At 36.2% G+C, this 14,769-nt stretch overlaps 1 protein-coding gene across 2 annotated transcripts in view; it reads left to right on the forward strand.

The window, feature by feature from the left end:
- Positions 1 to 14,540, forward strand: part of GLCCI1 (glucocorticoid induced 1) — a 55,811-nt gene extending 41,271 nt beyond the window's left edge. For both annotated transcript variants that reach the window (XM_040549781.1, XM_040549782.1), the window contains exons 6-8: positions 4,452 to 4,662; positions 10,519 to 10,639; positions 11,708 to 14,540. In XM_040549781.1, coding sequence (XP_040405715.1) covers positions 4,452 to 4,662; positions 10,519 to 10,639; positions 11,708 to 12,056 — 681 coding nt within the window. In that variant the 3' untranslated portion in view covers positions 12,057 to 14,540. The remainder of the gene's footprint in view (positions 1 to 4,451; positions 4,663 to 10,518; positions 10,640 to 11,707) is intronic.
- Positions 14,541 to 14,769: the final 229 nt, after the last annotated feature.

Below are 14,769 nucleotides of genomic sequence, written 5' to 3' on the forward strand. Positions count from 1 at the left end.
GTTCACCATCTCAAAATGGGACTAGGTGATGCATAGGACAAAAATAAGCTTGTGGTTAAAGTAGACCTAGTTTTATGGACATTACTTGAATTACTTTTTTAATTTAGCGCCTAGTTAAAATTGGAAAATAGTGAAACTTTCCTTTCATGTTCACACTTTCCTGCTTAGTCTTTGGATACACAAATTGATTTCATTTATTTTTAGATTTTTTTTTTGTAGGGTATGATATTCCGTACTTCGTCTTCCTTTTTGCTGACTTCAATTTTTGTCATCCTACTTCATAAAAAAGTATAAATTGATCTGGAATATATTTTCTGTCATATCTTTTGCTGACTTAGTTATATTAATTCTTTGGAAACTTCTTTGCCTTTTTTCCTACAGTCTTTTAGTGATAAAAGTAATTTTACTTCTAGAAGGGTAATTGTAGAGAGACTAGCCATGTTGTTTTTGTGCTTCACAAAGGTAATGGATGATACAGTAATGTCATTAGCTTTTTCTTTTAATAATCTAATTGACTATGAAGTTTGTTAATACATGGTCAAAACATTCCAAGCATTTCTTCCTATTCAGTTTGGCCATATATGTATACATTTTTTCAGATCATCCTGCTTGCTTAGTTAGCAGCAGGCATTTTCATTTTTCTTTCATAAAAACAGAGTTAGAGCCGTCATTTTTTAGTCCCTTTTTAATAGCATCTTTCTCCTCAGGTTTACTAATAAATGTTATTTCATTTTCTAATGCATTTATTCGAAGATCTGGGATATATTTTCCTTCCTGCTTTATAATTTGGTGACTAGCTTTCCAGGAAATTGTAGTTGTCCCACTACAAATTGTAAGAGGGAATCAGCTTTCTTGTGTAGTTGTGACTGGTTTTTATTCTTTGTCCTATTGTGATTCCACAATGCAAATGTTGGAGACTTTGGAACAGTTAGGTGATGAACTTGTTGTATTTAGAAGCACCCTGTTACAGAATACATTGTGAAACTAGTGAAATGTGCCCTGCAGTTGGAGGCATACATGTTCATAGGTCTCTTATTAGGAAAAATATTACCTGACCTATCTTTCAAATATACAAAAGAAATTAGAAACGAAGCAGTTCTGACCAAATGTCATGCAATAAATGTTAAACTGATTCATGTGTTTCTTGTTTTATTTCTAATACCTCTGGAAGTAGGTAGTGAAATGCTTTTTATATACCTATCAGAAAGCTCAGTCTTGTAATAAAGTGATTGTTTCTCTAATTTGAGCAGATGCAGAGGATCTTTACCTTAATCTTCATATCCTTCATCTGAAAGGTCTCTTCTCCCCTCTCCACGTGTTCCTTGCCAGGAGCAGTCTCTTCAAGATATGTGATGTCTTTTTTGCATTTGCACCTTGTCTAATGCACTGATGATTGCATTTACGCTAGAAGGCAGAACCACTTTCCCATATCTGTCTTTGTTCCAGTTTAGAGAATAATTTCTATATTAGAAGTGTTGAATACTCTGCTCTGAAGAAGTTGCCTCCCAAATAGATGAAAGGCTTGTGAAGAAGAGATTATTTTTAAGGCTCCCACTGGTATATTATATCATAGTAGCATTCCTGATGCTACTATGGAGGGTGGCTTTAAATTTTTCAAGCAGAAATATTGCTGCTGGAAAGAAAAAGGTGATTTTTAACAGTGTATTAAGAAATGCTTGCTGTTGTCAAATCGACAGTTTCCGTACCTTTGCAAGGAGTTATGAGGGTAGCATATAACGATGTCCAAGAACATACTGTCCCATAGTGGTTGACTGGTGTCTTGTCGGAATGCATTTGGCATAAAGTTAGTACATGACTGGACTCTTTTGCAAAAAAACACAGTATACAGAATGCAGTAATTTCCAGTTATTTTCCATGCATTGAGCATTATGAAAACTAATAGCAGCTGTACTGAATTAGCTACTCTATTTCTTGTGCTTTAATGTGAAGGCTTCAGTTTTTAGAATAGTTTAGGCATGACTCATGGAAAGTAACTTCAGTATTTTTCATGTTGATCAGGTTTGATTCATAAGTTTTAAAAAGTGGAATAGTATCTAGCTGATATTTTCATGAAGGGTGTTGCTCTTGTCAAAACCTGGATTCGGTATGAAGGGGAAGAAATATACAGAAGCAGAATAATCTGAAACACTTGCAGGTGCTTTCTACATGTTAAAAGTTATTCTGCTTGGAAAGTGATAAATATTTAGCTTTTTCCACTTGTGTGTATTTCTAGAGGCATTATTTCTAGAGGCATACTTGAAAATATAGATGACTTCCTATACCTTAAGTTCTAATTCGGTGGAGGCTGAAGTAAGTGACTTGGGATATACTTCCTGACTACATAAGACTATACTGTTTCTACAGGTGTGGAAGAACATCTGTGTTATACTGAAGTCCTTAATTATGTGCTTACTGTTTTTTTCCTGCCTGGAATCCTTGCTTTACCTGTTACGTATAGTGTGCGCACTTAATGAGTAGCCGTTCAATGTTTTTTTCTCCCCGTTAGATGTGTCCTAATGCTCACTATTAAACCTTGCTTTGAAGTCAGAAATATGAATGTTCTTGGGTTTTTGCTTCTATGTAATAGGAGTGTTTCTGAAATGTCGTTCTCTTTTTATCTCACCTGTGTGAGAAGAAAGGTGATATCTGCACTTTATGGATGGAGAAGCGCAAATCTATCAGGCTTCTATAATGTGATCCTTCAGGTAACTCAGGGGACTGCGTGTCATTTTAAGAGTTTAAAGTGCAGCTCCTGTGGTTTCCTTCTGCATCTGTGAATGAAGACTTTTGCAGACCCGGTCCTATACAGACTGGGCTTCCAGAAAAGATGCCATAAAAGAGAAGGGTAGCTTCAGATGACTTCCCGACATCTCAAAATTTTTGTGGGAGACAGAGATAGAATGCTGTTCTGCATGGCAGTTACTTTTTGGCTATGTTAATTACCAGACTGTTTCCTTTCTACAGCTTCAGTCTTGTTTTCTACCTCTCTTCTGTCTGTGTAACAAATGATATAATGCTTTAGGTCTATCTTGTGCATTGAATGAGTCATGGCCTGTTGGGGGTGATGGGAAGAGCAACACGTAGTCATGTTGTAACGCATATGCAATGTGAGCTGAACTGTTGGAACAGACTACGCAGCCGTGTCCAAACTTCCGAGCACTTGATGTAGCAACTGTAATGTTCTCTTTATAGCGTGTTACTTTTGCTTTTAAATGAAATGTGAAATGCTGTTAACTGGAAGGCTCATAAGAAGGAAAGGCTCCTCTGACTTTACTGTGTCTGCCTCTTTGTGTAGTATGTGGTGGTTTTCTGGACAGACTATTGCTGAAGAGAGGAGAATGTGATACTTGGACAGTGTACTCTTGTAAAATATTTGAGTTGAATTTTAAGCTCTAGAATGGGCTGTTCAGATTTTGGCATGAATGGAGAAGAGGAAAACAAAATAAAAATCTTCACATGACTTGAAAGGGAAAAAGGATTCTTGTAGCTAGAACATTTAATCTGTTCTCTGTGGCTTGAATACAGTCCTCACTGAAGTGAGGATAAAACCATTATTTTAAATCTTGGAGGCATTTTTACCCCTTCACTTTTAACTAGAACTCTAATTCTCATTTGATTTTTTTTGTTGTTTTTAAAATAGTTCTGTTTTCACGATAAAACTAATTTTCCCACAGGGAGCAAGAAGTAGGGTGTACCAACTTACTACAGTGAACATGTCTGTGCAGTATGTTGCAGACTAGGATGCAAGATCACTCTTGCCAGTGCCAACTAGACTGCTGTGAGCAGGCACTGCTTTTGGTTCAAAACAAAGCTGGTGAACCTTATATAAGCTTGTACGTCTTCTGCTTAGTTCTCAGTTTATCAGAAGTTGCCTACAAAAGTAAAGGATGAAAAGTACGGAGGTGCTAGAGAATTACTGCCTACTAGCAAAACTTGAACAGTTTAATTTGTAACAGTAATTCAGTTTGTTATGGCAATAATATGCTGTTGTTTGTTTTCTGCTTTTTGTTTTATCCAAATGTGGTATCAGGGTACTTGTTTTTGCTTTATAATAAGTGACCTGTATTGAAAATTGTACTACTAAGTGCAATTAAGTACAAGGTCTATTTGTCGAGCGTGTGCGACGTAAGTTGCCTTCTAAAATATCAGAAAAATGCTAAAAACACTAGCATGCGTAGGTAAAAGTTGAAGTGCATTCTATTGTTAACCTCACATAAGAGGACATAGTTGGCTGGGAACATCTGCATATTGTCCCAGCATTGAGCATAATTTATGTAAGTTGTCCATTTTACATTGCATTACTTTCTTGCATAAAATTTGTTCTTTCAAACCTGACTTGTTTGCTGTACTTAAGGCCTTGCCTCATTGATTCAGCTATGAGTGCTGCAGGCTGATGTTGCTTGGGAGTTGGATCTTTTCTCTATAACCTGAATTGCTTGTTTTTCTTGCAGCCTTTGGATATCCCCGATGGTCGAAGGGCCCCGTTACCTGCTCACTATCGTAGTAGTAGTACACGAAGCATTGACACTCAGACTCCATCTGTCCAGGAGCGCAGCAGCAGCTGCAGCAGTCATTCACCATGTGTCTCTCCCTTTTGCCCTCCTGAATCTCAGGATGGGAGTCCTTGCTCAACAGAAGACTTACTCTATGACCGTGATAAAGGTGAGAGTAGAATGGCCTGCCTTTACCTATGGGAGGCATGTGATGTCCTGCTTTTACAACTACCTTCATTTTACTCATTACATCAGTTTTTGTTTTGTTTGATTGTTGTGGAGGGACTGAAGATTTATCTTAAAATTGGTTTTGTTTGTTTACATATCTTTTTCCCTCTTGTTTGTGAAACTTCACAAACATCTTCCATAAATATGTCAGAGGAGCACAGCAAACAGCCTTAACTATTTATGAAGATTCTAATGTGAAGAATTCAGACTGTAACATGTTTCTGTTTAAAAAAGGTTTCAAGAAGGTTTGTGTATGTAGGATTGTGATGTACGCTCATCATGGGTGAGTTACTTGCTGATGAAAACAGTGATGAATTTTTGGACTGCTTTAAAAGTACTCTGCTTCTGAACTCATCCCACTTGAAGCTATTTGGTGAAGAACTCGAATACGAGTTTGAATAATCTGATGGAGAGTAATTATCTGTCATAACAACCCAAAATTTCTGAATAACTTGTGTTTATATGTCAATATTCTGCATTTTTTTCTAAGTCTGTAAAAAGTAGTTTAGTATTGTAGAGGGAGTAAATTGGAGTTCCAGTAATTAAGGGTTAATTTACAGACAGGACACAGTGTGAAAATAGAAGCACTAGTGTGAAAAGACTGATTTTGGACAATTCTGTTTACTTATGAAATGACTGGGCTTCTGGTTGGCTGGACTTGAATCTTTTATCAACTACAAATATGGCCCTCTGTTTGGAGGGATGCATTTGGAAGAAATGTGGAAGCTAAGAGTATATTTCACATGAGATGAAAACTAAGATTTTGATTTGGCAAAGATTTACTCATGAGCTAAAGGCAGCAGTGTTTTGATGTTATGAGTAAGATTGAAGCTTTGTTTGTAAATATTCTGTTTTAATCATTCAAGTAACTTTAATTCTATGTGATCTAAAAGCAATAAGATTGGGGCAGCAGAAAATACTCTTCTTTGTTTCCGAAAAGTATTGCTTTCCTCTCTTAGATTTAAAAATAAGTAGTAGAAAGCAAATCCACCAGCCCAAATCCTGCACTGGGGGTGTGTGTGTAAGTTAACCACATGAAAGTAAGTCTTAGCACAGCATAATAGGTGGCCATGTTCCAAAAATAACATGGATATCATCTCCCCCCACCACATACTACTTTCACTACTTTCTTTTCTTAGAGTATTTGTGAGTTGCAATTTGTCAAGACTGAATCACGATATAGATACCCACTAAAGTACTGGCAGACAAGGAAATGTCTTGACAGGTAATTTGTTCGTATATGTTCTGAAAACATGTAAGCTAAAAAGCAAGGAAATGGAAAGAATCGTTCCTTTTACAGTTAGTACTTAATTTCATTATCACAGTAACTGGAAACTTTTGGTGTTTTTTATTGGTAGTAGGAAATAAAGACAGTTTGAAATATTGCATTTAACTTTCTTAATGATTTTCAAGGGTTTTATCTTCCATCTAGGATGTTTTGAACAGCTCATTGGAGTAAAATTTATTGTTGAACTTCACAAGGAGAAGATATTTATTTGTGGGTTTCGATCTTGAGACTGGCTTTAATGTTAGGTTTGTATTAAAAGTCTGTTTTAGTAGTGGTATATAGGTGATTGTGATAAACGAGCAGTTTTGTAGACTTTAACATAATTGCATTTTTAAATTAAAGATTTATGATACCACATTCATGAAAAATAAAATCTTGAGTTGCTCATTGCAACTTTGTTCTTTATGGGTAAGATAGAAACTAGAAAAACATGTAGCAATTTCCCAAGAAAAAGTAACTTGTTCAGAGGTGGTAAAAGTGCATTGGTAACCAGATAGGTGCCATTTACGCTCAGATCGTTGAAATCACACAGGCTGGTGGTTCTGAATAAGAATGTTATCAAAATAGAATAAAATACAAATGACAGATATAAATTATCAAATTATAAATAAGGGATACAGGTAGAAATTATAAAGAAATAGTGAAATTTGAAAGTTTCTTAACATCTGTTATTGATGTGAACTACTTTTTTAAAAACAATTTTTTTTGCACGTTCATTTTAAAGTGATGCTGGAATACAACTTCTGTAAGTTTTCTACAAGACCTTTCAAGCTTTGAAAAATGTATTTCTACATATAACCAAGGTTTTCTGTTACTTTTCTCAAGTTGGAGTTTTATGTTCCTTTTCTACTGGAATAACTTAGATTTACCATTAAAATTAACAGTTTTATAAATGCTCCTGAGCGTTACTGAATAGGAAATGAAGGTTAGTAGTTTGAGACACATAAGCAGTGCAAGGAGCCAGCACTCGTACAGACACAGCACTGCTTTACATTTCTAAAGCATCTTTTATTTCTTGTGCAAAGCTGTGCTTTGGCCTGAGGCCCTCACAGCTGCTCTTTGGACTGTATCAGCTGTTTAGTTTACTTTCCTGCAAGGAGCTGCTAAATCTATTGAATTTTCAAAAGAAAGTAAATGCTAAATTTCAGAGAAGGATCACAATCCTGGTCCAAATAAGAGTAGTGGTACTAAATAGTATAAATCAAGCAGAGAAGGAAGGGTGGGAAGGTATTTTTATGGCATTTGGCTTTTATGATTTTGTTTTCGAATATCAGCCTACTGCAAGGTAAGCGTAATGCCTTGCAGCATTAAAGCTACCAGTTTCAGTAGATCTGTTTTATGATGCTCTGCTCCTTGAGACTAAAATTTTAGAGTACCATGTAGCATGCTTAGTAACTGTGACAGAGGTTAAGTTCAAAGCCATCCTAACATACAAGATGAAATGATTTTTTTTCGTATGAAAATAGTGTAACCTGTTTTTCAGGGATTTTGATTTAGGTGCTTCTGCGTAGGATCGTGTATTCCTGCTGTTGCTAGCGGGCTGTAACGAGCAATGTGCTTATGAAGATGCTATCTCTTGGACTGGAGATATTTTTTTTAACTTCTGGGCATCTGATTCATAGTTTTTAAAATGAAAATTGTATGAGAAGTCTTTGGGCAGTCTTAATAAAAAAGGCATTTTTGAGCTGGAAAATGCTTTTGAACCTATCAGACCAAATCCCAAGGTTCACTGACAGTTTCTAGTTTCATTTAAGTTGTGTCACTCAAAACAAATCGTTTTACGGGTTCTCTTAATCTTTCTTTTTTGTTATTATAATATATGCAAGGTAAAGTTGTGGTGTTAAATATTTTGGTTAAAATAATATTGTTTAGTGTTTAATTACGTTCTTAAATGTTTTCTAGATAATAGACTGTCCATTTTAAATATTTATATTCAGAAATTTTGTATAATAAGGCTCCATGTTGTCTTCAGTGTGGTTATGGTAACAAAGCTCGCTTTAAAGGTTACATCTGTTAATCTTCAATCATTGTCATCATAATGAAATTTGATTAGTTTGTTGAAATATACCAGCAGAGCACACCCTACTGGTGGGAGCCTGGAAGATGCAGATGACAGTTCATGCATTACAGCCTCTGAGAAAGTAAAAAAAAAAATAAATAAAAATAAAAAAATAAAAAAAAATAAAAAAAGTGTAAATAGAATTGTTTGAGAATTGCATTCGCAGTGTCGTTAAGGATTAATGATGTTACAGTTCAGCACTTAAGACCTTACAGGATACACACCTACAGACTGGCTTAAGCCGCAGACTTCCTCTTATCACTTCAGCTAATGATCTGTTCTTCTCAGGACCCTTCCGTTCTAACTCTGCTGCTGTACGTGTAGAACTAACACTAAGCTTATATGTTTCGGCCTCCTAGTAACCGCATGTATTTACCGAATGTTAGTGTGATGTGTTTGCTGGAAGTTAAAAGCTAAGAATTTAGTAAGCTTTAGAAGCTCAGGGAGGCAAAGGGAGGAACAGATGAGTTAAATTATATTGTATATATTTTTTCCATGTTTAACAGCTGTCCTGTATAGAAAGTTTCAGCCAAACAGGGCTAAATAAACCAAAAACTTTACTGAAAACTGTACTGGCTAGACAACACACTGAATCTTCCAAGAACTGACTTAACTTTGAATGCAGTTTGATTCTTTCCTTGGATGTACTTCCACAGTTTTCCAGTATTCACTGTAATGAACAGTAGCTCATTTTACATTTCAGAGTTCTTAAATAGAAACTTGGATCTTCAAATTTAAATATTAGAAGAAGGAAACAAACTGTCTGGGTTCTGTTAATGATTTCTGTGTTTGCAGTGAGCTGTGTGGGCCAACAGTGGATAGATTCCAAAAGACCATCGTGTGCTCAGCTTGACAAATATCTGTATTGTCTCTAGGCTTTTTCTGCCTTCATACATTTAACACCTAAAATTCTGTAAATAACAAGTCTGTGTTCACTATACAGCAGGAAAGAGCAGAATAATCAATATACTACCGAGGTCCACTTCAACCATTTTCTCATATCTTTCATAGTAAAAAAAAAAAAAAGTGGGACATTTGAGTTGATTTGTCTTGTAAAGGAAGCACTGGTATTTCAAAACCTCTAATGATAAACCTCTGATGATCAGCCTCTATATTTGAGTCATGCTTATACAAGTGTTTATGTAGTTACTGTTTACAGGCTCTTAAATAAAACCTTATAATGCTTCAGTGAATCTGGATTATAATGCTTGAAGCTTTGGGTGGTTTTCCACTGTTGCCAGAAAGGCACACGTGAACAGCAGCAGAATAAACAAAGGTATCTGAGATAAAAATGCTGGGGTACCCCAGTCTGGTGGAAAGACTTGAAAGGAGCTAAAGCAGGAGTTATCTCTCTTCAAGTTACATTTACTTGTAAGTTGGTGGATCCTTTCCAATCTTGCCTTTTCAACTCATTTTAATTGTAAAGCCAAGCACAGAATATGGAGCTACTAATATTAGCCTGAGATAGCTGTTGCTTTTTTAAATATGTAGAAGCCACTGCAGAAGGCTAAATTTCTGTAATTATTTTTGTACATAGTTTGTCTTAATGCATTGAACGTTCTGTTTTCAAGATGAAGGGAAGGGTGGTTCACTTTAAACAAAGTGAACCCTTTTGTGGTCTTACTTTGTCAAACTTTTGTTCTTCTGACACTACCAGAGTTGACTCTTATCTCAGATTTGCCAAGAAATACAACAAAGTCTGCCTGCTGTGGAGTCTGTCTTGTATCCTAGATGCTCATGTCTTCAGTTTGAAGTGTGTCTAGTAATCATCTGTAAAACATACACAGGCAGCTAGAGTCACGAAGAATACCTAGATCATATAGTTAGTAGTGATGAGAGAATTGAATTATGAAAGTTTTTACTTTGGATACTAAAACAACTAAATTGTGAACCCAATAAGGTAGAACATTGCAATGATGAGATATCAGTATCTGTATTACAAATGTGCTTTGTTTCTTTGCAAATTCTGAGCTGTTCATGAGACTGAGGTCAATGTTCCCGTGAATAATTGTTTTAACATAAGATATGCTGTATACACACGCTTTCAATAACTGTGTTTATACAGTGAGAAGGCATATTATCATTACCACTCATAATTCTTCTGCATGTATTATGCATATTACCTTGTTCATTCGTTTTTTGAATTACATAATAAAGAGTTTGTTTCCAGGATCACAGCTCTGCTTTGTTCCAGTTGCAGAGTTCTGGATGAAAATACTCTCCTGTTATGTGTTGTTTGTTATATGATAGATTATTGCTGCACTGAAGCTTTTATTCAGAAGAAATGTGCTATACAAGGGTATTAGAAGTAGTCTGCAATAAAGGAAGCATTGTGGTAGAAGCAAACCAGCATAGTGGCTAAATTGTGAAGAAAGGCATCTTGTTTGGAAATCGAATTTAATTAAAAAGCACTCTCAATCTCTAGTAATATAACTGCTTTAAATTTTCAGACAGTGGGAGTAGCTCACCGTTGCCCAAGTATGCCTCATCTCCCAAACCAAACAACAGCTACATGTTCAAACGAGAGCCCCCAGAGGGATGTGAGCGAGTGAAGGTCTTTGAGGAAATGTCGTAAGTAATGCCTTTTATATCAGCTGGTATCTGCAAAGCAGTAAACCTGTTTACTGAGCCTATTCAACTGCAGATGAATAAACTATTCCAGCTGATGGGTTTTACAGGAGCAAACTATTCTTAGAGTTTGTACAGAAGAGAAGTTGAAGTGTTCATGTTGGTTTGAAGAAGAAATGGAGTCTTTTATGCTTGAGCTCTTTTTGTGCATTTATAAAAGGCAGCAAAAATCCAAGCAGAAAAGATAAGGTACATTTAATTTCCTAAGCGTTTATAAACCTCTTTCCATATATTTTTATGAACTTTGTAAATATTTGTGGCTTAAAACAAAAACTCTCCTTATTTTTTATCAATTCAAACATAGGTTACATTTTGGTATGTATAAAACACACAAAATGGAGTGAAACCTATGTGAAGTGTTGGTAGGCAGTATATTTAATGGCATAGACTTTGCTCAACAGCAAAACTATTGAGCAAGAAGTCAAATTAAACTCTTGGATATCATGTCTTTTTCCCTAGACTCAGCAGTATTTGAGCACATGCTGTTGAGCTTGCATGCGTAGCTCCTGTGGATGAAAGCATTAAGGAAGGGATAGTTCTTGCTCTTCATAGCATTCATTGCCTGCTGGATGGTGAAGGAGCAATGTTGGGTTGTGGAGGAAGCCTCCAAAGAAATTACAGAACGTGGGAAAGGAGAGGTCTATTTCATGGAGTTTCTCAAAGGGCTTTAACATGGCTATGTGTGTTGTTGCTGCAGTGTTATTATTAAAGAAGGATTTGTGTCATTCTAAATTACTGTGGCATTTTTTTCACGTGCATATGTAGTGCAGATATTTTTTCTTGCTGGAAGTTGCATGTTTATCCAGTTAATGGTCAAGTCATTTTTGTGACGGCACTATTTTTCATGCTGTGAATCAGTTAGCTGACTACCACTATGGAAGATGTTTGCCCCTCTGTCCAATTAATCCCATTCCTTGTCATTCACATTTTAGCAACTTGTAGAACCACAAAGTTTGTGACGCACAAAACCACCTTCGTTGGCCAGGTATATAATCTTTTTTCTTGTTGTAGGTCTCGTCAGCCTGTCTCAACCCCTCTCTTTTCATGTCCTGACAAAAACAAGGTTAACTTCATCCCAACCGGATCAGCTTTCTGTCCTGTAAAACTTCTGGGCCCCCTACTTCCAGCTTCAGACCTGACGCTGAAGAACTCTCCCAACTCCGGTCAAAGCACAGCTTTGAGTACCCTGACTGTTGAGCAGCTTTCGTCTCGGGTCTCTTTCTCATCTCTGTCAGATGACACCAGCACAATGGACTCTACAGAGGTCTCGGTACAGCAACCATCCCAGCAGCAGCAGCCGCTTTTGCAGGAAATTCAGACTGAAGATCATTCCTCTCCTCAGAGCTACGCATTAACCTAGACCAAGGTGGAGCAGGCCTCTGCCCCAAAGCAAGGATTGAGGAGATAACAGTTCAGATACGTCTGCATGAGGTGGCAACCTTTCAGAACAAAACAGAATACTTAGCATCATTTGAAAAAAATATCTCAACGCTGTTCTTGGCAGGGACAGAATTCATATTCAGCATTTTTTGTGAGAAAGCAGTAATGCCTGCAAAATCCATATATCATTAAGCGTTTTAAGTGGAGACTATGCATTTCATAGTATGTTTGACCAGATTAGTACTGTGTCCTGTGTTCTGTTTCAAATTCTACAGTATAAATAAGCTCTATATATATAAAAAAAAAAGTTGCCTGTCTGAATAGAAAATGTCTTGCTGTGTTGTGTCCTATGGAAAATACTGTACTTCAGGATTATGTTTACAATTGATCCAGGTGTTTGTTTCTAACTTCTGTAATACACACAATGCAAAAAAAAAAAAAATGGCCACAACAGTTGCACAGTGCCCACCCTATGGCCTAGCTTCAGGTACTTCTCTCGAAGTGTAAACTCAGGTAACTTGGAATGTATATCATATTGGGATATAAAATATTTTACAGCTACAAAGCTAAAGAGGGAACATCACTCTTTTGCCTTTCCTTATTTTATGCATTAATATTTCCTCATTACATTCCACTTTCTTGGAATAAGTGCATTCAGCTCCAGGTGAATGATGACCCTGGACATGGGTGAACATGAGGAGAACCAGCAAATCTGTGATGTATATCACTTTGTCATGTGCTTACAAGTAAAAACAACTGTTGCATTTATTGTCATTTCAATATATGTAAAATGTGGCATTTAAAGGTTTCAGGTGTTGCTCAGTTAATGACTGTTAAACTGTTGCAAATAAAGTGTTCAGTACTAGGCTGTACATGAGAAACATTCCACATTGTGTGTGAGAGGATTTTGAAAGACAAGAATGTTTTTGTTCAAGGATAGAAATTCTTTCAGGTTTCACAGGGGGGCGATGGGGATTTCCTCTCATGTTTTTGTTGGCAGTTAAGGATGTGAAATGCTACTGTTACCGTCTAAAAGTCAAATTAATGTTTAGTTTCTCTCTTGGAAATGTTCATTCATTTGCTGGTTGGAACTAGGTTTTCAGATTTTTGTCAAGCAGTGTTAGATGAGCAGCATTTTATTTATATAGTGAGTAATTGTGTTTGGATTGAAGTCCAAAAGTAGCAAGTGGGTGTTTTAAGAGGGGTGGGGAAAACAATAGTTTTAAGTTTGTGTTACGTAATCAAAACTTCTCCCATAACTTTTGCTTACTTAAGTTGTGTGTGTAAAAGTGTGTTTTTCTCCCCTCCTTAAGTATGAATAAAAAAAATCCTGGTGAAATAATCCTGGTTTTGCAGGCTGGACGCTTTCTCAAAATAGTACATGGCAAGAACGGTTTAGTAGTGCTCTTCTGTTGTACCAGAACAAGAGCACTGCTTTCAGAGATAATTTCCTGTGATACAAAGAGGACCCCAAAGGCAAAATAAACTTGATGTTCTTGCTCCATTGCTTTCAGCTCAGTGGAACTACATTTATGGTGTCTGCTCCTAAGAGAATAAGGCTCACCTTTTCCAGGAATTGAGGAGATTAGTAGCCTGCAGCTACTGAGCATTTAAACTTGCTCCATTATTCTTTTTTTTCCTCTTTTGAAGATGAGATTGGAGGGGGTGAGAGTGAACCACCAATAAGTGCTCACTAAATACATGCTTTCTTTGGAGATAATGCATGGTTTCCTTTTTATTACAGAGATTTTGTTAATGCTGTCTTACAAGGTGGAATTTGCAGCCTATAAAAGTCACTTTTTTTGGCTCCCCTTGCAGAAAACATAAGGAGAGAGAGGTCTGTCTCTAACCATTTTCATGTGAAAAACCTGCTTGAAACACAACAGCCATCTTTAAACCCTACTAATCTCAGGCCTAGGTGAAAACACTATATATTTTATAGATTGAAGATAAAGGGGAGAAAATACTCATGATGTAAGTATCAATTCCTTTTAATATTTTTCCTTCTAGATTAACATTGCAGTATGACGACCTTTTTATGCTCAATCGTAGTCTCAGTTGTTGGTGTTAGGTTACCAGGGGATACGATGATGAGTTTTTAGATCAGTGATGAACTCTGTACAATAATTGCAATGCCATTGTGTTCTTTTTATTTTTTTCCATGAGAAACTAAATATTAATTAAATTGCACATTTGTTCTTAGCAGATTTGAAGGTTTTGAACCAAATGTGTTAAAGCTAATGCTTTGCCATGTAAATTTCCCAGCAGTTGTTTATCTCAATTGTATTCTACATCCAGCTGTAGAAATTTGTCAAATATTGTTTAAAGTTTTGTACATAGTTGTACTGTTATTTCTAGCCACTGTGCTGAACAGTATTCAAGTTATCACACAATATTGCTTTACACAAGGAAGTGTGTGGCTTTTGTTTTGTATTTTTTTGGTATAGAAGTTCCTGTGTCTTATTTAAATAAAAATTATAGTTAAAAAAAAAAGCGTGGGGGGGGACACAAAAGCAGTGGTTCATTTATTTGTTTTGGAAACTATGTATGAAACCCATAGAATGAGATTAAAGTTTAATATTGTTCCAAATTTGCATCTAGAATAGCGTCAACTATCTATCTTTACGACCAGTGTGCCATGTCTTACCTACTATTTTTTTCAAAAACATTACATTCTAAGGAGGAAAGAATAT

The sequence above is a fragment of the Cygnus olor genome, chromosome 2 (genome assembly GCF_009769625.2).
Source record: "Cygnus olor isolate bCygOlo1 chromosome 2, bCygOlo1.pri.v2, whole genome shotgun sequence".
NCBI lineage: Eukaryota > Metazoa > Chordata > Aves > Anseriformes > Anatidae > Cygnus > Cygnus olor.